Consider the following 23584-nt stretch of genomic DNA (forward strand, 5'->3'; position numbering starts at 1 on the left):
CCCCTAGCAGGGAGCTTTTAACCCCGCTAGTGGCCGAAGAAAGAGTTAATAGCGCCTGTGTTGCGGCACTGCTGAATCGATTTGCAGGTGCTTTGGCAGCGTTGCCTATTCATTTGAATGTGCAGGGGCGGTACGGAAGCGGTGTATACATCGATCCTGCACCACCCCCATGCAGGACTTTTTTTCCTGTCATGTAACTGATCTGAATATAGCCCTTTGTTTTCAAAATTCCTAAACTAGCAAGTTTAGCAAAATGAGGACAAATGTGACCTGCCACAACTAACACCTACATGCCTCCATCCCTGATATATAGATATATAGAACAAAAGGGGGGATAGTGGGACTTTGCATGAGACATGTCTCTGCGTTTAATTATTGAGAGTGAATAGTATATATATTTTGATAAAGATTCATATAAATATAATGTAATGCAGCAATCTCGCAATGTATTAAATAATTCTTGCACACTATTAATCTGTAATTAATTTGGAAAATTTTATTTGATAGTAGCATAATCAAAGATGATAACAATAGTGATAATAATAATAACAATATAATGCTAATATTATTAATAATAATAATAATAATAATAATAATAATAATAATAATAATAATAATAATAACAACAATAACATTAGTATTAATATGTTTTAATCATAAATGATAAACACATCAACTAGCAGTCATACGATAAGCATGATTGGTACAGAAGTTAAAAGTTAATAATAATAATAATAATAATAATAATAATAATAATAATAATCATCATAAGTAATCACATAAGCATAATCAACAGATCAAATCCAAGATGACATAATACATCCAATGTCCACCTCAATGCATAATGTTAAAAATAGATATTATTAAGATCCATAATTAAGACAGGCTTGTCTTGGCACCTTTTTTTTGTAGACTCTACGCGTTTCGTAGCCTAGAGCTACTCATCAGAAGAAGGATGCAAAAGTTTAAATAAAAATGAATAAATTAAGAGGTCTATTAACATATAATGTCCTCCAAGGGACACAATTATGTAACAGAGTCCACAAATGAATCAATAACTTACGAATCCACCCATGAACTATGCCCAGCTTCAAGATGGAAAGGCAAAGGGCCTGGATGTGATTTCGCACCCGTGGTTGAGGTGGAAGGCTCCCCACCACCTCCCCCTCTAGTAAAGGGGGGGTTTTGTTGTTGTCCAGGGGAGACAGCCATGGGGTATTCAACCACCACACCACACCACAAAACCGCATGTGTGTCAAGTGCATGCAGTTACAAGTGGCAAGCCTACAATATATAAAATGTATATAAATGTGTAAATGTGTAGAAACGTGCATGGGTACATGAATGAATAAGCAAAAACAAAATATGTGAATGAATGGAAGTGTAATAATAAAAATGATAAAAAAAAGACATCCCATCCAGGCCCTTTGCCTTTCCATCTTGAAGCCGGGCATAGTTCATGAGCAGATTCATAAGTTATTGATTAATTTGTGGCCTCTGTTACATAATTGTGTCCCTTGGAGGACATTATATGTTAATAGACCTCTTAATTTATTAATTTTTAGTTTAACTATTGCATCCTACTACTGATGAGTTGCTATAGGCTACGAAACGCGTAGAGTCTACAACAAGGGTGCCAAGACAAGCCTGACTTAATCATAGATCTTAATAATATCTAATTTTACCATTATGCATCGAAGTGTACATTGGATGTAGTATGTCATCTTGGATTTGTTCTGTTGATTATGCTTATGTGATTACTTATGATTATTATTATTAACTTTTAACTTCGGTATCAATGTTGGTTATCATATGACTGCTGGTTGATGTGTTTATCATTTATTAGTAAAACATATTAAAACTAATGTTAATGTTATTATTAATATTAATATTATAACTATATCGTTATCATTATTATCACTATTGTTATAATCTTTGATTATACTACTATCAAATAATATTCATGAATTGGTTTCAGCTCCTCTGGCTGCACAGCTCAGAGGTCATAAGCTTTGCACACCTTCCTCTTCGTATGTGTAGCCAGGTGGTTGCCTAAGAATGGAGAGTGAGAAAAACACTGGCTACAGCTGCTCTCTGTATCTGCTACACTGCTGTGCTGAACTGGTTAACCGCTACAGTGTATAAGCAAGAGGAGGAAAATGCTAAACAGGGAGAGTTTAATAGAGTTTAATAGACTGAGTCAGGTATTGCTGCACTGTAGGAACTGTGGTCCAGAGGAAAGAGAATCTACTGTAATCAAGAGCCTTTGAACTGCATTTCCCAAAGGGAGATTGACAAGTAGAGGGGAAAATTCTGCATTTTCTCAAGCTGTACAGGACACAGCTTCCTCTTGACATGAGGGAGACTGGAGAGTGCACATTGCTTTCCACTGTGCACCATCACTGCTGCATATCGGTGGTCTGAGCAGGATTGGGAGCACTGAGTTCAAGGGTACTGACAGACAGAGTCATCTGGGTGCAGGGCAAAGAGTAGACTTATTGCTGTGTGACTGGATGGTGAGCTGCAAAATTGCTGGGACTGTGGAGCTGCTGCTGTGAGGATTTACTATCAGCTTCTAGAGAGACTGGCTTTAGGAACTGACCATACAGACGCCTAGTAGCCTTATTGCTGCCTTAAGGCTTGACTGGGCCTATTCTCATGTGCACCAACAGTATAACTAGGCCCCAACACTAGGCAGTTGAATAGTTAGGACTAAAGGCAGTCCCTTTACAGCTGCTAAAAAAAACCTTCTCCTATTGATTATGCTAAGAGGTACCTCTTTGGGTACATTGAATATATCCTAAATATTCTCCTAGACTGCACTCTAGAGTAGTTATTATATGTTTATTCATGTTGCAGTTAATGCTTATATGCACTGTTTATTGTTGACTTTGATGATTCATGAGTTAATCCCAGTCTAGTGATACAGAACTCTATTCTACGTTACTTTGGCATAGTGATTATATTGTCTAGTGGACTGTAGCTGTACCTGTACCTTCTGTGTTCATTTATGCTCAAACCACCATTTATTCTAACCTATACCAATACATTGAGTTCATTTACCACTAAATTGGGGTTTATTTACTAAAGCTGGAGAGTGCAAAATCAGGCTCACTTCTGCACAGAAACCAATCAACTCTGCTTGTTAAATTAAGCTTTGGCAATAAAACCTGGAAGCTGATTGGTTTCTATGCAGATGTGAGGCTGATTTTGCACTCACCAGCTTTGGTAAAAAAAGCCCCATTGTATCTATTTCATGGTGCTAATCCACGGCCAAGTTAAAGGTATCTATATAATTTGTGTACTTACAAGTGCTTGCAAAAACTTTCATTCAGCCAGGTGTGTCAGAAGGGCTGAAGTTGTTCTTGGAGTTGAGACGCAGAACAAAGAACCCAAATTACTAAGTGGCCTCTCCGGAAGTAGGGCTACATTTGTCATTATGATTCTAAATTTGCATAAAGGGGCAGAGACCATCACAGTCCTGGTTCCTCTTAGTCCTGACTCCTGTTCTCCCTTATCATTTGTTGACAGCAGCATTTATATTAGGAAATAAGTGGCTGATAAAGAGCAGGAGATAATGGGGATTAGGATGGAGATAGAATCAACCTTTTATATACGTATTAAACAGCACTGCAGGGAGACTGGGGCAGCATTTTTTCTAGGAAAGAAAAGTATTTCAGATTATATTTGAATGTAGCATTTCTTGAAAGTCATTATTTTTCTAAGTAAAGTATCACTGTTTGTCATTTTAGGAACAATGTACCATCATTCAGAAATTCGAACAGGAAGCATTGTCTGCGAGAATATACCCGAATGCATAGAACCTCCAGAGTGTGAAATAATCTATGTAGTGACAAGCTGTTCTACAACCAGACAGGACACTACAAATGATTGTGAGCCAATAACTGAGGAACCTCCAGACTGTAACTCAACAACCAACAGCCAACCAACAACTGAATTTTCAACTTTCAATTTTACGACCAATATAACACAAGTCAGTCACACACCGACAATGTCAGAAGAAACTGTCACTGGTACAAAAAAGACAACATCTACTGATAGCACGGCTACACGTAAAACTGTAGACCCAACAGTCAACTCCTTGAAAACAACTTTGGAGACCGATAGATCAATTGTGACAGAAACAACTGAAAATACAGGAATCACATTGGGTTCCACACAAATAACACCAGTCAGTGGCACTCAGTCAACAACGGACAAAACAATACACACTTTTATTACTACTATGGAGTCATCCAAAGCTACAACCATAAAAGACAACACGCCAGAAACTGCAGCCACAGGTAGTACAACCTCAAAGAGCAAGGCAACAACGGGGTCAGAGACCCCCACAAGTCAATTCACTGATAGTCAAAGGACAGAAGATACAGCAACCACAGTTGGTTCCACAGTAGTAACACCAGTCTTTGACACTCAGTCAACAACGGAAGTAACGTTCACAAAAATAAATACTTTAACTGAAACAACAACATCAAAGAGTGATATATCAGAAACCCCATTTAATAATACTATGAAAACATCTGAAGCTACAACCATAAGAAACAGCACACCTAGAACTACAGCCACAGACAGTACAACCTCAAATAACAAAGCAACACCATGGTCAGAGACCTCTGCAAGTCATGCCACAAGATCACAATTTACTGAAAGTCAAAGAACAACAGAACATACTGGAACCACATTTGGTTCCACAGAAGTAACACCAGGCAGTGGCACTCAGGCAACAACAGAAGTAACATTCACAAAAATTAGCACTTTAACTGAAGCAAGAACATCAAAGAATGATCCATCACAAACACCATTTGATAATACTGTAGCGACATCTGAAGCTACAACCATAAAAGACAACACATTTTCAACAGCAGCCACAGGTACTACAACCTCAAATACCAAGGCAACAACACCATCAGAGACCCCCAGAAGTCACACTACAAGATCACAATTTACTGATAGCCAAAGAACAATGGAACATACAGGAACCACAATTAGTTCCACAGAAATAACACCAGGCGGTGGCACTCAGGCAACAACAGAAGTAATATTCACAAACATTAACACTTTAACTGAAGCAAAAACATCAAAGAGTGATACATCACAAACACCATTTATTAATACTGTAGCGACATCTGAAGATACAACCATTAAAGACAGCACATTTTCAACTGCAGCCACAGGTACTACTACTTTAAATACCAAGGTAACAACCCCATCAGAGACCCCCAGAAGTCACACTACAAGATCACAATTTACTGATAGCCAAAGAACAATGGAGCATACAGGAACCACATTTGGTTCCACAGAAATAACACCAGGCAGTGGCACTCAGGCAACAACAGAAGTAACAATCACAAATATTAGTACTTTAACTGAAGCAAAAACATCAAAGAGTGATACATCACAAACACCACTTATTAATACTTTATCGACATCTGAAGATACAACCATAAAAGACAACACGTCCACAACTGCAGCCACAGGTACTACAACCTCAAATAGCAAGGTAACAACACCATCAGGGACCCCCATAAGTCACACTACAAGATCACAATTTACTGATAGCCAAAGAACAATGGAACATACTGGAACCACATTTGGTTCCACAGAAGTAACACCAGGCAGTGGCACTCAGGCAACAACAGAAGTAACATTCACAAACATTAACACTTTAACTGAAGCAAAAACATCAAAGAGTGATACATCACAAACACCATTTATTAATACTGTAGTGACATCTGACTCTACAACCATAAAAGACAGCACATTTTCAACTACAGCCACAGGTACTACAACCTCAAATAGCAAGGCAACAACACAATCAGAGACCCCCAGAAGTCACACTACAAGATCACAATTTACTGATAGCCAAAGAACAATGGAACTTACAGGAACCACATTTGGTTCCACAGAAGTAACACCAGGCAGTGGCACTCAGGCAACAACAGACGTAACATTCACAAACATTAACACTTTAACTGAAGCAAAAACATCAAAGAGTGATACATCACAAACACCATTTATTAATACTGTAGTGACATCTGACTCTACAACCATAAAAGACAACACATTTTCAACTGCAGCCACAGGTACTCCAACCTCAAATAGCAAGGCAACAACCCCATCAGAGACCCCCAGAAGTCACACTACAAGATCACAATTTACTGATAGCCAAAGAACAATGGAACATACAGGAACCGCGTTTGGTTCCACAGAAGTAACACCAGGCAGTGGCACTCAGGCAACAACAGAAGTAACATTCACAAATATTAGTACTTTAACTAAAGCAAGTACATCAAAGAATGATACATCACAAACACCATTTATTAATACTGTAGCGACATCTGAAGATACAACCAAAAAAGACAGCACGTCCACAACTGCAGCCACAGGTACTACAACCTCAAATAGCAAGGCAACAACCCCATCAGAGACCCCCAGAAGTCACACTACAAGATCACAATTTACTGATAGCCAAAGAACAATGGAACATACAGGAACCACATTTAGTTCCACAGAAATATCACCAGGCAGTGGCACTCAGGTAACAACAGAAGTAACATTCACAAACATTAACACTTTAACTGAAGCAAGAACATCAAAGAGTGATACATCACAAACACCATTTATTAATACTGTATCGACATCTGACGCTACAACCATAAAAGACAGCACATCCACAACTACAGCCACAGGTACAACAACCTCAAATACCAAGGCAACAACACCATCAGAGACCCCCAGAAGTCACACTACAAGATCACAATTTACTGATAGCCAAAGAACAATGGAACATACAGGAACCACATTTAGTTCAACAGAAATAACACCAGGCAGTGGCACTCAGGCAACAACAGAAGTAACATTCACAAACATTAACACTTTAACTGATGCAAGAACATCAAAGAGTGATACATCACAAACACCATTTATTAATACAGTAGCGACATCTGAAGCTACAACCATAAAAGACAGAATGTCCACAACTACAGCCACAGGTACTTCAACCTCAAATAGCAAGGCAACAACCCCATCAGAGACCCCCAGAAGTCATACTACAAGATCACAATTTACTGATAGCCAAAGAACAATGGAGCATACAGGAACCACATTTGGTTCAACAGAAATAACACCAGGCAGTGGCACCCAGGCAACAACAGAAGTAACATTCACAAAAATTAACACTTTTACTGAAGCAAAAACATCAAAGAATGATACATCACAAACACCATTTATTAATACTGTAGCGACATCTGAAGCTACAACCATAAAAGGCAGCACGTCCACAACTACAGCCACAGGTACTACAACCTCAAATAGCAAGGCAACAACACCATCAGAGACCCCCAGAAGTCACACTACAAGATCACAATTTACTGATAGCCAAAGAACAATGGAACATACAGGAACCACATTTGGTTCCACAAAAGTAACACCAGGCAGTGGCACTCAGGCAACAACAGAAGTAACATTCACAAAAATAAACACTGTAAACGAAACAACAATATCAAAGAATGATACATCACAAACACCATTTAATAATACTGTAGCGACATCTGAAGCTACAACCATAAAAGACAGCACATTGGCAACTGCAGCCACAGGTACTACAACCTCAAATACCAAGGTATCTGTGGGGTCGGAGCCTCCCACAAATCATATTACAAGATCAATATTCACCGATATTCAAAAAACAACGGACAACATTGGAATCACACATGGTTCCACACAAAAAGCACGAGTCAGTGGCACTCAGTCAACAATGGAAACAACTTTCACAAAAATTAACACTTTAACCGAAACAGCAACATCAAAGAGTGACATGACAGCAGTGTCAGTACCTTCAACAGGTTCACCAATCACTCATAGCGAGCCCACATCAAGAACTACAGTCACAGAATCCAGTTCTTTGAAACCAACAACAACTAAAGAACCTCCAACACCAAGTACAGCAACTAGTCAGACAACCAAGACACCTATTACTGGTATTCATGGGACATCCACAGAAAGCAATACAACAACACAGACAGGAACTACTTTTAATCACCCCACAAAGTCAACGGCCAATTATGGTATGGAAACGTTTACAACAACAACAGCCATACAAAATACAATTACAAAAGATGCAACAGATAGAGCTAGTGATACTGTAATTACTGCAGAAAGTAGCAGACTTAGAAAAGACTGCGCACACCTACGATGGGGAATACTGTGAAAATGTTTCCCCTAAGTGGACTACACTTATGCCGCGTACACACCATCACTTTTTGTGATGAAAAAAAACGACATTTTTAAAAACGTCATTTAAAATGACCGTGTGTGGGGGAAAACGTTGTTTTATGTCTTCTGAAAAAAGACAAAAAAAATTTGATTCAATTTTTTGTGTCGTTTTTCAAAACATCGTTTTTTGTGTCATTTAAAATGATAGTGTGTGGGCAAAACGACGTTTAAAACGACGTTTTTAAACCCGCGCATGCTCAGAAGCAAGTTATGAAGCGAGCTTCAATGGAACAGAGTGCCGCCGTATGTGCTGAACGTAACCGCGCTTTGCTAGAGCATTTTGAAAAAATGATGTTGTGTATGCTACGTCGTTTTTGAAAATGAAGTTTGAAAAACGTTGTTTTGTTTCATGATTTAAAACGTCGTTTTATTTCATCACAAAAAACGACCGTGTGTACGCGGCATTAGGGAGTGCAGGTATTCTGTTGGAGGATATCCCCTTATGTGTCTAAAAGATGGACACCATTTTTTTGCAGTAGACGTTGCCATGTGACTTAAGCCTTGTACACACGATCGGACTTCCTTCTGACTTTTTCGTGGATTTTGGTCCGAAGGGGCGTTGTCCGTGAACTTTTCCTTCATCGGGACTGATGTCCCTTTGACAGCAGCCGGTGATCGGCTATTTTGTTTTCTTCTCACGCTATCAGCGGGAGAAGAAAAAATTGCCAATTACTGGCTCTGTTTACATCACATGATCAGCTGTCATTGGCTGATAGCTGATGACGTATTAAGGGGTTGGGATCGACCCCCTACTCTGATCTGTGGTCAGCTGAGTCTCATTGAATCGCTGATCACAGAGCGCGCCACAGGGGGCGCACAGGCCGCACAAGAATGGGAGGACGTCCAAGGACGCCTTCCCGACAAATTAGGATCACGCTGTAGCCGTCTTTCAGCTATAGCGAGGATCTGAAGTAATTAAAGTTGTTGTGTCAGTTAAAGTGTGTATTTGTGTGAACCTTACTTCTGTAGTTGCCAGAAGGTGGTGTTACTTCTGTGGAGATCTCTGTTCACTTCCTGTCCCATAGCCGAAACAGGAAGTGAGAATTAACTCCTTAAAAGTGAGGAAATGCCTGGATGCAACCAAAACTGGTTTCCCCATTGGAAGCATGACAAATAGAGAGGGTAAATCTCCCTTTTCAGCAATAAAATCCTGAAAGAGAATACTAATCATTCTCAACTTTATCCAAAACTAAAAAACAATTAAAATGTTTCCTTTTAGTTATACTTTTAGCCTTTTATTCTTCCAATCAAGTCAGCAGAAAAGTGACTACACAGGAAAATGACAATGGCAGAGCGAAGGGTTACATCTGGTAGACTGATATGGGGCAGTACAGGCTCCATTCTCTTTCTTCAGTCTGAAACGCTCATCTGTAGTTGGTGAAAGGTTGGTAACAGGAAGAGTAGGAGCTGCGACACCAAGCCAGGTGAACAATCCATATGAGATTGATGCTCTACTCCTGACAGGTTAATCAGCAAGGCCTCATACACATGATCGGATTTCCATCGGACCATGGATTTTTGCCTGAAGGGCGTTGTGCGTAAACTTGTTCTGCATACAGACGGCAGAACATTTCCAGCCAATATACACCAAACTTTGTGTTTTTTCAGCTCTTTACCGCCACCTTAAGGCAACTTCTGCTATTGTTGTCTGATGTTTAGCATTGGTTCCGAGCATGCGTGTTTGTACTTTGGAATTTAGTCCGATGGACTTGTGTGCACACGATCGGATAATACGACGTAACAGAATGATTGTCAGACAGTTGGTGAGCATGAACAGCCAACATTTGTTGTCGTTAATTCCACCAATAATTGTCTGAAGGTGCATGCACACGGTCGGATTATCCGACACAACACGTCCATCAGACAATTATTGTCGTAAAATCCAATCGTGTGTACGGGCCTTAAGAGACCAAGCCTTCAATTTATTGTTGAAAAATCTAGATTTTTTATACTAATCCTCATGTTCTTCATTCACAGAACCCTGTGAGGGCAAGAGATGTCTCTGTCCCCAGTACCTGTATGGAAAGAACTGCACGTTCATTCAGGATGATATCAGATTAGGTAAACTGCATTTGTTGTCTAATATTATTCAATCACTTTGGTCAGAATTTCAATGGACCAAATCTTGTAACAGATGTTGTAACCCATAAGAAGAATCACCCTCTGGTGACTGTAATGGTCACCACCGTTTACAATATTCCATTCCACCAACCCACGACAGCTTATCCGTCAATCCAGCCGACAGGACCCATTTCATTTCCCAGTAAGACGAGACACACGCTCTGTTTCTGGTTCCAAAATGAATGAATACTTTTAATGGTACCTTAGCTTTCTTATATACAGTTACAAAGCATGCTACAGTAGTTACAGGAACAAAGACACACTCCACCCACCACATCACACAATGGGCTTCCTACACATTCTTTTAGATAATGACGATTGGAGATGAGTTAATTATCCCCCAGATGTCCTGACTCCGACAATAAGCTATTCACCTGCATAATACACATTCCTATGTCAGACGTTCTGTCTTCGACAATAAGCTATTCACACCTGATACACAATACACAGACGTCTGACCTTTAGAGGGTGCTCAGTCACATGCCACATCTATCATCAATAGACTTTTCACACAAAACAGTGTCATTAGCATCACACAATGAAATGTCTTTCAGAAGCCAGACTCAATTAACACCTAAAAGTTAGACATCTGACCTTTACAGACTTAATTAGTACAATAGACACACAACAGTATTAGCATCTCAACAGTCTATGTTAAGCATTGAATGAGGCATTATATTGACCTGTTGTGGACAGAATTAACCAAACTGTAATATTCCAAGATATCCTGCAAAAGATGAATTATCATTAATGTCCCTTCTCATGTAATCCGAGATATCAGTTCTCAGTCATCCTATGCCCAAAAGGGACTCCCGTTACAGTGACCAACTGATCAACAGTAATTTGGTTTACAATAGAGGTTACCATGATGGAAAAACTTTAAAAGGCTAAAGTATTGGATATGATCAAACAAATTATATTTTTTATGTGGGATATTATATATAATACTATCTGAATACCCGGCGTTGCCCGGTCTTCCTATCTTAACCTTTTGGGGAGGAAAATCATAGTAATATAAATATACCCATCTTTTATATAAGGGTGTAGTTAAGGGTTAATTTAACTATCATATATTTTTATTTGGCATATAAGTAATATGTGTACCAGGTATTATTGAAATATCTCCAGGCGTACAGAAGTTATGTGGGAACATACATTTCCCATTGATTTGCATGGGACTTTAAACAAAAACCCCGACCCTCACAAATGGGGGTAGTTAAGGGATAAATTAACTATCCTATAGTTTAAGTGGACATATAAGTAACATGTGACCAAGTGTTATCGAAATATCTACAGCCGTTTGGAAGTTATGAAGTAACATGTATTTCCCATAGAGTTGAATGGGACTTTAAAGGAAAACCCCGACCATGGCAAATGGGGGTGGGTAAGGGTTAAACCACCTATCCTATGTGTGTTGCTGACATATAAGTAACATGTGTGCCAAGTTTCATGTTAATATCTTTAGCCGTTTGGACGTGATGCTGGAACATGAAGTAACATGTATTTCCCATAGAGTTGAATGGGACTTTAAAGAAAAACCCCGACCATGGCAAATGGGGGTGGGTAAGGGTTAAACCACCTATTCTATGTTTGTTGCTGACATATAAGTAACATGTGTGCCAAGTTTCATGTTAATATCTTTAGCCGTTTGGACGTGATGCTGGAACATACATACATACATACACACACTTGAGTTTTATATATATAGATATATATATATATATATATTGCATTATTATGCATAAGTCCAAAATTGACCAGGCCAGATTTCAGTTGACATTTGGTACCTGTTAAAATAATTACATGTTACACATCAAAAGAGGCTTGTCGATTGTCAATATGCAAATCTCCAGGATAAGTCTATTTACACATCAAACCTGTAATTACATGTTACACATCAAAAGACGCTTGTTGATTTTCAATAGGCAAAGAGACAGGATGAGTCTATTTTACACATCAAACCTGTACTCAGGTCACATATTACACATATCAAAAGGAGTTAGGGGCCAAACAAGATTTACTACGCATATCAAATGGGACAGATAATGACTCTGATGTGCTCAGGCCATCTTTGTATCTGTAATCTAATTACACATGTCGGAGGAAGCTTGTTAGTATGCAAGAATGCAAAATTAGGAATATGTGATGAATGAAGCCGTCTTCTCTGTCACTCTGAAAGGATGTAGATCAAAGATGGCCAATCAAATTGCTCAGCTATTCAGTGGATAGGGAATATAATTCTGGAGTTCAATCTTGTTACTCAGAATATTCTCTGTATATTCTCTGAATATGGCACAGGTCTAGAACTGATCTAGTCAAATGGGACTTTGAATTAGTCTGTTGGATTCGTATCATCTGTGGAATTTGGACTTTATTCTGTATTGGAAGTCAAATAAATGCACTCTCTGGAGAGCCTGGTGTGTTGCTGCGGAACATAACTTATAGTCATCATACTAATACCTAAATATCAATTATCTAACCGGACTACACTATATATGACTTCACTACAGTGACATCAGCGGACCATGCCTGTGTAATGTGTGTTGAAATAAACCACCATAGTAGTGTTGCTCACGAATATTCGCATTGCGAATATTCGTTAGGAATATGGCATATTCGAAAATATTCGCAAATAACTCGAATTTCGCGGCCAATATTCGCTATTCCGAATATTCGTATTTTTTCAATTTTATTTTTAAAACAGATCACATCCTAGTGATCTCCATCGACGTCTAAAAGCATTGCTGGTATGATTAGAGACCCTGGGCCGAGTAGCTAAGCTGAGGCGATCCTTTTATGTTGCCGAATATTCGCAATCGCGAATATTCGATTTCCGAATATTCGCGAATACTTTCTCCGCCCTTCTTTTGCATCAGAGCCAATCAGAGTTCTCCTACAACAGTTGTCATAGGAGAGAGTGGAGTGTTTATGTGCGTTTTTCCAGTGTATCACATCTTCAAAGAATTTTCCATCTTTTGTCCCGTGTCATCATTTGCATTTCACCTCTTTAATGAGAATAATAACTGTTTAATATAAAGACATTTAAGAGATGTCAACGTAAACGGTTTACTTGTATTTTCCAAATCTATGGTTATTCAATATTTATTAAACTAATCAATATACAAATTGGTCAAAGTAAACCCTCAAATCTATATAATAATGTATTTATTTTATTAATACCTTGTTAGTTGCAGGGTCCATTACGTAAAACCACACTTTTTCCAAAGGGCAGGTGAAATTGAATGTTTCAAAATTTCGCAATCAATTTCGCATTCGCATTAGCGAAATTTCGCAATCAGTTTCGCATTCGCGTTAGCGAAATTTCGCAAAAATATTTTTTTGATAAAATATCACGAATAGTCGATTTTAGCGAATATTTCACGAATATTCGGCTATATATTCGTGATATATCGCGAAATCGAATATGGCGTATTCCGCTCAACACTACACCATAGCATGGCATAGGAGGGTGCTATGGTGAAATGGTGGATGGCACAGCTAAAGCATAAGGCCCCATACACACGGGAGGATTTATCCGCGGATACGGTCCAGCGGACCATTTCCGCGGATAAATCCTCTCGAGGATTTCAGCAGATTTTAATGCGATGGAGTGTACTCACCATCGCATTGAAATCCGCGCCGAAATCCTCTGGCGATGACGTGTCGCGCCGTCGCCGCGATTATGACGCGGTGACGTGCACGACGCTGTCATATAAGGAATTCCACGCATGCGTCGAATCATTACGACGCATGCGGGGGATGCCTTCGGACGGATGGATCCGGTGAGTCTATACAGACCAGCGGATCCATCCGTTGGGATGGATTCCAGCAGATGGATTTGTTTGGCATGTCAGCAAATATTCGATCTGCTGGAATCCGTCCCAGGGGAGAAATATCCGCGGAAACAGATCCGCTGGAGTGTACACACCATAGGATCTATCCGCTGAAACCCATTTGCTGGGATTTTTCAGCGGATGGATTCTATCGTGTGTACGGGGCCTTAGCCCAAGTCATGACATCACCAGCACACAATGTTCAAGCTTTCTGTAGGTGACATTAGTGCAGGGGTAGGCAACCAGTAGCCCTCCAGCTGTTGTGGAACTACATTTCCCATGAGGCATTTCAAGTCTGGCAATTACAATTACTCCCAGAGGCACGTTGGCACTTGTAGTTCTGCAACAGCTGGAGGGCCCCAGGTTGCCTACCCCTGCATTAGAGTGTCCAGTGGGCTTATCAGATCATAGGGTGCTGCTTATATTTCGGATCAGACTTACTCTATGTGTGTCGAAATTGCCCCTTGCATTCTTCTTTAAAAGCCCACATGACAGGGTGGCACAACTGTGAGACATTTATCACTGTAACAGTTACCAGGGCATTATTTTAGTGAAAGCTGCAAATTTCGAATGATTAAAAATACGTTTGAAATGAGATTAACATGTTTATTGTTATATGAGGCTTTAGTGATTGGGTCTACATATACTTTATAGCCAACTTCACACTTTGCATTGCAGTAAGATGGGTTAAAATGCATTACCCCACAGTAACGCATGACTGACAGTGCGGTAAAACAACTCATGTTGGCTCTTTATTTTCTGCAGGACATAAAGTTACACACTTAGAAAACTGTTTCTGGGAGGTGATTACACCGATGTAAAGAGACCATGATGGTCATCACTAAACCAGCTTTCTGTCTCTCTCTCCAGATATGGTCATTACCAAACTGGCAGTTACAGTTCATGTGGAAAATTGGATTTTTACATCAGAACTGGAGGATACAACATCCCAGTCATACCATATTTTCCAAGAACGATTCATCGAAGAGGTAGGATTGTGGACAGTAGTAATAATGGTGCAGCCATGACACAGGATTCACAGAGGTTTTCTTATGAAGGAATCCTCCTTTCACTCCTATTCTCTCTCCTCCTTTCCTTTCTTCTCCTCTGGTCTCATTTCCTACTATCTTCTTTTCCTTCCCACTTCTAGCCTTTCTTTTCAATCCTTTTTATCTGCTCTCTCTTCTCTCCTCTCTTTACCTGTTCATCTCCCCCCTCTGTCATTTCCTCTCCACCCTCCTCTCTTTCCCTTCCTTCTCTTCTCTCCTGTCTTTTCTGCTCCAACTTCCTCTCTTTCCCTTCTTCTCCTTCCTTCCCTTCTCTCCTCTCTTTCCCTTCCCTCATCTACTGTTATGCCCAGTACACACGTGCAGGATATCCAACGGGAAAAGTTCCCGTCGAAAATCCTGAGGGGAAAGCCGAGAACCTGCTCAGGAGCTTTGGTCGAGAATCCCGGCCGTGTGTATGCTCCATCGCAGTTTTTCCCATAGGAAAACTGGCAAAAACCGCCGGGCAAAAGTCCGCTGGTTTTGCCGGCTGGAAAAAAGAGAGCTAGTTCTCTTTTTTGTGCAGTTTTTCCGTCTGAAAAACTGCAAGGAGCATACATATGGCCGGGATTCCTGGCCAAAAGCTCTCCTTGCAGTTTTCCCGTCGGGAAAACCGGCTGTGTGTACGAGGCTTTACCCTTCGTTCACTCTCTCTCTCCAATCCTCTCCTTGTCTGTCCCCTTCATTCATCTCCTACCCTTATTTCCCTTTCTGTCCTCTCCTCTCTGCTTTGTTTCTCACCTTTTCCTTTACCTCTCCCTTTATCTCCTCTGCCTTGATCTCTCCCTACCTATGTTTTCCTCCTCTCCTCTATTTTCACCTCTTCTCTCCTCTCCTGTCCTCTCCCATGTTGTATTCTCCTCCTCCCCCTCCTCATATTCCCCTTTCTCTTCTTCTTTTATCTTTTCTGCCTTGTCTACTTTATCTCCTCTCCTTCCCCTTTCCCTCCTCTCTTCTGTGCTCTTCTTTTCTTCTTTCTATCCATTTTATCTCCTCTACTCGTATGTCCCCTCCCCTTCTCTCTCCCTTCTACTCTCCTTTTATCTCCTCTACCTTTATCTCTTTTTTCTCTTCTCCCTTCTCTTCGACTTTCATATTCTCTCCCTTCTTATATCCTGTCTTTCCTCCTCTCTACTATCCTTTGTGCTTTTCTTTGTTTTCATTTCTCTCTCCTTTTTATCTTCTCTACCCTATCTCTCTGTCCCTTGTCTCCCAACTTCTCTACTTCTATCTCTCCTTTCTCTTCTTCCTCTTCTCCTCTTATTCCTTCTCTTCTCTCCTCTTCTTCCTCCTCTCTTCTTCTTTTTACTCTCCTCTCTTCTCCTTCCTCCTCTCCTCTCCTCTCCTTTCAGGACAGGTCTTAAACAGGAAGGGGTGTGACCTTGACAGGAAGGGGTGGGTCATATTTAAATTAGGGGTTGCATGAGTTTAGTCAAGCCTAGGGCAGCACAAAACCTAAATACACCACTGCCTTCTTCCCTCCTTTTTTATCTCCCCTACCCTTACACCCTAATCACAGTGACTTTTCATGCGATTTTACAGTTTCAATAAGATAAGTCGCACCCTGTTGTTGGCAATGTGACCGTTTATATCGCCACGACTCATGTCACAGTGATTATGAAGAAGGTTCCTGCTGTGCTTTCTTACTGATTTCATGGCGGCTTGCATAGACTTCTGTTAAATGAAATTGCACCGATGTGTGGCTCTGAAGTAGCACAATTTCAAAGTCGCACAGGTGTGAACAGGGGCTTACTCCCCCTTACTCTCCTCTTTCAGTGTTGCCAACCTACCAGATTGAAATTTACTGGCACGACACCCAAAATTTACTGGCGCACACATGTTTTTACTGGCATTTCACAAAAGTTACTAAATTACATTTTTAGGTGCACATTTCAGTATTTAGGCTACAAACAAGTACGCTAGGCAAATAGCAATGTGATTTAAGGTAGATATTAAGGTAAAAAAACATATTTTTGTTATTTTCGATATAATAAGGACAAATTATTTAGTCACATCACCCCCTGCCTCCATCCCCCTCTACCACCAACACCCCCTTCCTTCACCCCCCTCTGCTGTGCCACAATCTCCCCCTGCCTCCAATCTCCCCCTGCCTCCAATCTCCCCCAGGCCACTGCCTCCAATCACCCTCTGCCTCCATCGTCCCCTGCCTCCATCCCCCTCTGCGGTGCCACCAACAACCCCTGTCTTCATCCCCCACCCTCTGTGGTGCCACCATCACCCCCTGCCTCCAATCTCCCCCTGCCTCCAATCTCCCTCTGCCACCAATCTCCCCCTGCCTCCAATCTCCCCCTGCCTGCAATCTCTCCCAGGCCTCTGCCTCCAATCACCCCCTGCCTCCATCGTCCCCTGCCCCCATCCCCCTCTGCGGTGCCACCAACAACCCCTGTCTTCATCCCCCACCCTCTGTGGTGCCACCATCACCCCCTGCCTCCAATCTCCCCCTGCCTCCAATCTCCCCCTGCCTCCATTGCCCCCTGCCCCCATCCCCCTCTGCGGTGCCACAGCAGCCACCATCACCCCCTGCCTCCAATCTCCCCCTGCCTCCAATCTCCCCCTGGCTGCAATCTCTCCCAGGCCTCTGCCTCCAATCACCCCCTGCCTCCATCGTCCCCTGCCCCCATCCCCCTCTGCGGTGCCACCAACAACCCCTGTCTTCATCCCCCACCCTCTGTGGTGCCACCATCACCCCCTGCCTCCAATCTCCCCCTGCTTCCAATCTCCCCCTGCCTCCATTGCCCCCTGCCCCCATCCCCCTCTGCGGTGCCACAGCAGCCACCATCACCCCCTGCCTCCAATCTCCCCCTGGCTGCAATCTCTCCCAGGCCACTGCCTCCAATCACCCTCTGCCTCCATCGTCCCCTGCCTCCATCCCCCTCTGCGGTGCCACCAACAACCCCTGTCTTCATCCCCCACCCTCTGTGGTGCCACCATCACCCCCTGCCTCCAATCTCCCCCTGCCTCCAATCTCCCTCTGCCACCAATCTCCCCCTGCCTCCAATCTCCCCCTGCCTGCAATCTCTCCCAGGCCCCTGCCTCCAATCACCCCCTGCCTCCATCGTCCCCTGCCTCCATCCCCCTCTGCGGTGCCACCAACAACCCCTGTCTTCATCCCCCACCCTCTGTGGTGCCACCATCACCCCCTGCCTCCAATCTCCCCCTGCCTCCAATCTCCCCCTGCCTCCATTGCCCCCTGACCCATCCCCCTCTGCGGTGCCACAGCAGCCACCATCACCCCCTGCCTCCAATCTCAATGCGCAGTTCCAAGCCGAACCGATCTCGGCTGTTTATCCTGGCACATTCCCGCAATCACGGACATTTATGAACGGGGGAAAAAAGTGCCCATTTTTAAGAACTGTCCGTAAAAATACGGACAGTTGGCAACACTGTCCTCTTTCTCCTTTTATCTCCCTTTTCTCTTCTCTCCCTGTTTCTTACTCTAGCCCCTCCTCTCCTTTTTCTGTCAGTATACAATGTGGCCCATTTGTTTGATAAACACGAATGTGATGTACATGATCCAGCAACACATGTTGCAATCTGATTGTACGATCATCTTCAATTTACAGTCCCAACAGCTAAGCAGATCGAAGGTCTAACTGATTGGATGTAAATAGAATGCATTGCTTGGGCAAGCCTCACACCTCAGTAATTGGTACTGTAAATCTAAAGGAAACTGTGCAGAAATTGTATAGTCAGATTGTGTGTTCGGCACTACTGGTTGATTATCACCAAATCTTATGTATTGCTGTTATGTTCTTTTCCAGATAAAAGCTTTCTATAACAGCAAGATTTCCAATTTTAAGGATGTAAAAATCAACAAAACCAGGTGAGACTCGTAATATTCTTTGGATTACAGAAATGACAGTACAGTGCCTTGAAAAAGTATGCCTTGACATTTTCCACATGTTGTCATGTTACAACCAAAAACGTAAATGTATTTTATTGGAATTTTAGGTGATTGACCAACACAAAGTGGCACATAATTGTGAAGTGGAAGGAAAATGATAAATGGTTTTAATTTATTTTTACAAATAAATATGTGAAAAGTGTGGGGTGCATTTATATTCAGCCCCCTTTACTCTGATACCCCTAACTAAAATCTAGTGCAGGGGTCTCCAAACTGCGGCCCGGGGGCCAGATGTGGCCCTTCAGTTGCCTTTATACGGCCCTTGGGGCACTATTCATCCCACTAATATGAGACACCATTCTGTCCTCTAACACCAACAATGGGGCATAATTCTTGCTACTGATAATAAAAATGGGGTCCTGTTTCTCCCATAGACACTAACAATGGTGCACTATTCCTCCCCCTAATACCAAAGGTGGGGCACTGTTTACTCCCACTAATGCCAGAAAGAAAAATCTATTCCCACTGGTCACAGTCCGGCCCCCCTAAAATCTGAAGGACAGTAAACTGGACCTTTGTTTAGAAAGTTTGGAGACCCCTGATCTAGTGGAACCAATTGCCTTCAGAAGTCACCTAATTAGTAAATAGAGTCAACCTGTGTGTAATTTAATCTCATTATAAATACAGCAGCTCTGTGAAGCCCTCAGAGGTTTGTTAGAGAATCTCAGTGAACAAACAGCATCATGAAGACTAGAAACACACCAGACAGGTCAAGGATAAAGTTGTGGAGAAGCTTAAAGCAGGATTAGTTTATATAAAAAATATCCCAAGCTTTGAATATATCACAGAGCTCTGTTTAAGCCATCATCCGAAAATGGAAAGAGTATGGCACAACTGCAAACCTACCAATACATGGCCGTCCACCTAAACTGACCGGCCGGGCAAGGAGAGCATTCATCAGAGAAGCAGCCAAGAGGCCCATTGGAAATCTGGAGGAGCTGCAGAGATCCACAGCTCAGGTGGGAGAATCTGTCCACAGGACAACTATTACACACTCCACAAATCTGCCCTTTATGGAAGAGTGGCAAGAGGAAAGCCATTGATGAAAGAAAGCCATAAGAAGTCCCATTTGCAGTTTGGGAGAAGCCATGTGGGGACACAGCAAACATGTGGAAGAAGGTGCTTTGGTCAGATGAGACCAAAATTTAACTTTTTGGCCTGAAAGCAAAACGCTATGTGTGGCGGAAAACTAACACTGCACATCACCCTGAACACACCATCCCCACTGTGAAACATGGTGGTGGCAGCATCATGTTGTGGGGATGTTTTTCTTCAGCAGGGACAGGGAAGCTGGTTGGTCAGAGTTGATGGGAAGATGGATGGAGCCAAATACAGGGCAATCTTAGAAGAAAACCTGTTAGAGTCTGCAAAAGACTTGAGACTGGGATAAAGGTTCACCTTCCAGCAGGACAACGACCCTAAACATACAGCCAGAGCTACAATGGAATGGTTACGATCAAAGCATATTCATGTGTTAGAATGGCCCAGTCAAAGTCCAGACCTAAATCCAATTGAGAATCTGTGACAAGACTTGAAAATTGATGTTCACAGACGCTCTCCATCCAATCTGACAGAACTTGAGCTTTTTTACAAAGTAGAATGGGCACATTTTTTTAAAACCATTCATCATTTTCCTTCCACTTCACAATTATGTGCCACTTTGTGTTGGTCTATCACATAAAATCCCAATAAAATACATTTACATTTTTGGTGGTAACATGACAACATGTGGAATATTTCAAGGGGTATGAATACTTTTTCAAGGCACTGTATGGTATCATGGGACCGGTTGTTCTCCCTGGGTGATCTGCTGTCCCACTCACAATGAAGAGCGGCAACTGTGGCATAATATTGCTGGAAAAATGTTGGCGGTACCGGCGAATGGCAGCAGTGGGGCGACATTATTCTGGTACAGTCAATGGACATAACAATAGTTCTGCTTTCTGATATTCCTCTTCTAGGAATGGCAGTATCGTTGTGGATCACGAGGTTCTGTTACGGGTGAACTTCAGAAATTATATGGAAGAGACAAAACAAACGGAGCAGCTCCTGCAGAGATGTTTCAATGAGACCATTTGCACATCCAGCAGTCCAGGTAACCAGGGCGGCTCTGTGGCTCAGAGATTGATAGAAAAAGAAAGCTTTGCCTTAAAGTAGACTTATCAGCAAAATAATTTTTTATCATTTTGTATAGAGCAAGGGAGGGTTATAACTCATCAGATTATTTTTTTCATCTATGTGCCGTTGCAAATCTCTGCAAGTCCCTTTACCCCTTCTGCTGCTTCTAAAAGTGATCCAGCAGCTAATTAGATGCTCGGGTCGCTTTCATGAGAAAGCCAGTCGCTGGCTGAAAAAATAAATACCAGGGTTATGGCTGATGGCTTCAGCCATAACTCCAGTAAACCACTTGCAAGCTGCAACGTCTATATATATATATATACATATTGCGGTTGGCTACCTGCCCAGGCCAGTTTTCAGCTTCCAGCGCTGTCACACTTTGAATGGCAAATTTGGTGTGCAGTCATGTTGGAACAGGAAGGGGCCGTCCCCAAACTGTTCCCACAAAGTTGGGAGCATGAAATTGTCCAAAATGTCTTGGTATGCTGACACCTAAACCACTTCAGCCGTGAAGATTTGGCTGCCCAATGACCAGGCCATTTTTTGCGTTACGGCACTGCGTCGCTTTATATGCCAATTGCGCCGTTGTGCGATGTTGTACCCAAACAAAATTGACGTCCCTTTTTTCCCACAAATAGAGCTTTCTTTTGGTGGTAATTGATCACCTCTGTGATTTTTATTTTTTGCACTCAATATAAAAAGAAGAGCGACAATTTTGAAAAAAACAATGGGGCAGATCCATGTACATCGGTGCATTTTTGCGTCGGGCGTAGCGTATCTAAGATACACTACGCCGCAGTAACTTACTTTTTTTTTGGGAATCCTTTAAAGAATTTGCGCGGTAAGTTACGGCGGCGTAGTGTAGCTTTGGCGGCAATTCAAATAGATGTGATGGGGGCGTGTTTTATGCAAATACGTTCTGACCCGACGTAAACAACGTTTTTTTTGAACGGCGCATTCGCCGTCCGCGGGGGTATCCCAGTGCGCATGCTCAAAATTTAACCGGAACAAGCCAATGTTTACGACGGTGACGTCATTCTACGCAAAAAATTCGACGTAAAAAATTCAAAATTCGACGGCCATACTTAACATAGAGTACGCCTCATAAAAGCAGGGGTAACTATACGCCGGAAAAAGCCGAACGCAAACGACGTAAAAAATTGCACCGGCCGGACGTACGTTCGCGGATCGCTGTAACTAGCTAATTTGCATACTCGGCGCGGAATTTGACGGAAACGCCACCTAGCGGCCAGCGGAAAAATGCACCTAAGACCTGACGGCGTACTAAGTCTTAGTACGCCTGTCGGATCGATCGCAGATGCAGTCGTATCTTGTTTTGTAGATACAAAACAAAGATACAACGCGGGAACTTTAAAATTACGCGGCGTATCAATAGATACGCCGGCGTAATTCTTTTGTGGATCTGCCCCAATATCTTTTACTTTTTGCTATAATAAATATCCTAATTTAAAAAAAACGTTTTTTTCCCCTCAGTTTAGGCTGATATGTATTCTTCTACATTTTTTTGGAAAAAAAATCGCAATAAGCGTATACTAATTGATTTGCGCAAAAGTTATAGCGTTTACAAAATAGGGGATAGATTAATGGCATTTATATGGCGTTTTAATTTTTTTACTAGTAATGGCGGTGATCTGCGTCTTTTTGCAGTATTGCGACGTTGTGGCGGACAGGTCGGACACTTTTGACACCATTGACATTTACAGATTACTAAATGTCACTGGCATCCATCATTGTGGCCCGCAATCGGTTACCAAGTCGCTTAAGTGGCCCTCACGCTTCAAAGGGTTGGGCACCCCTGGTGTATAGCATACCTGACCGATACCCCTGGAAGTTGGAAATCATTGTAATAAACACTTCTACTCCAATGATCTCCACTCACTTCTGGAGGTTGGATCCTCATCATGGGTGCCATTCAGAAAATGCTTTGGATGAGGTGGGGATTGTGACATACTTTGCCACCTCATCCAATCAGAGAACGCTTTGCATTCATTGATAAAAAAAAAGATGAACAGTGCCCCATATTTGTATAGTGGGATGTAACCTAGGGTGACCACGTGTCCCGGATTGCTCGGGACAGTCCCGCATTTTGCCCGGGACAGTCCCGCATTTTGCAGGTCTGTCCCGGGCACCTTCATTCCAGGACAATACAGTGTCCCGTAATGAAACTGACACTGCCACCCCCCAGGCCAATCTGATGCCCCCAAAAAAGGCCGCCACATCACCGC

General features: G+C 42.1%; 1 protein-coding gene across 1 annotated transcript in view; it reads left to right on the forward strand.

The window, feature by feature from the left end:
- LOC120930564 (serine-rich adhesin for platelets-like) overlaps positions 1-23584 on the forward strand; it is a 56208-nt gene that overhangs the window by 12368 nt on the left and 20256 nt on the right. The window contains exons 2-6 of the mRNA XM_040341739.1: positions 3753-8087; positions 10273-10356; positions 15120-15238; positions 19078-19139; positions 21182-21315. Coding sequence (XP_040197673.1) covers positions 3753-8087; positions 10273-10356; positions 15120-15238; positions 19078-19139; positions 21182-21315 — 4734 coding nt within the window. The remainder of the gene's footprint in view (positions 1-3752; positions 8088-10272; positions 10357-15119; positions 15239-19077; positions 19140-21181; positions 21316-23584) is intronic.

The sequence above is a fragment of the Rana temporaria genome, chromosome 3 (genome assembly GCF_905171775.1).
Source record: "Rana temporaria chromosome 3, aRanTem1.1, whole genome shotgun sequence".
Classification (NCBI taxonomy): domain Eukaryota; kingdom Metazoa; phylum Chordata; class Amphibia; order Anura; family Ranidae; genus Rana; species Rana temporaria.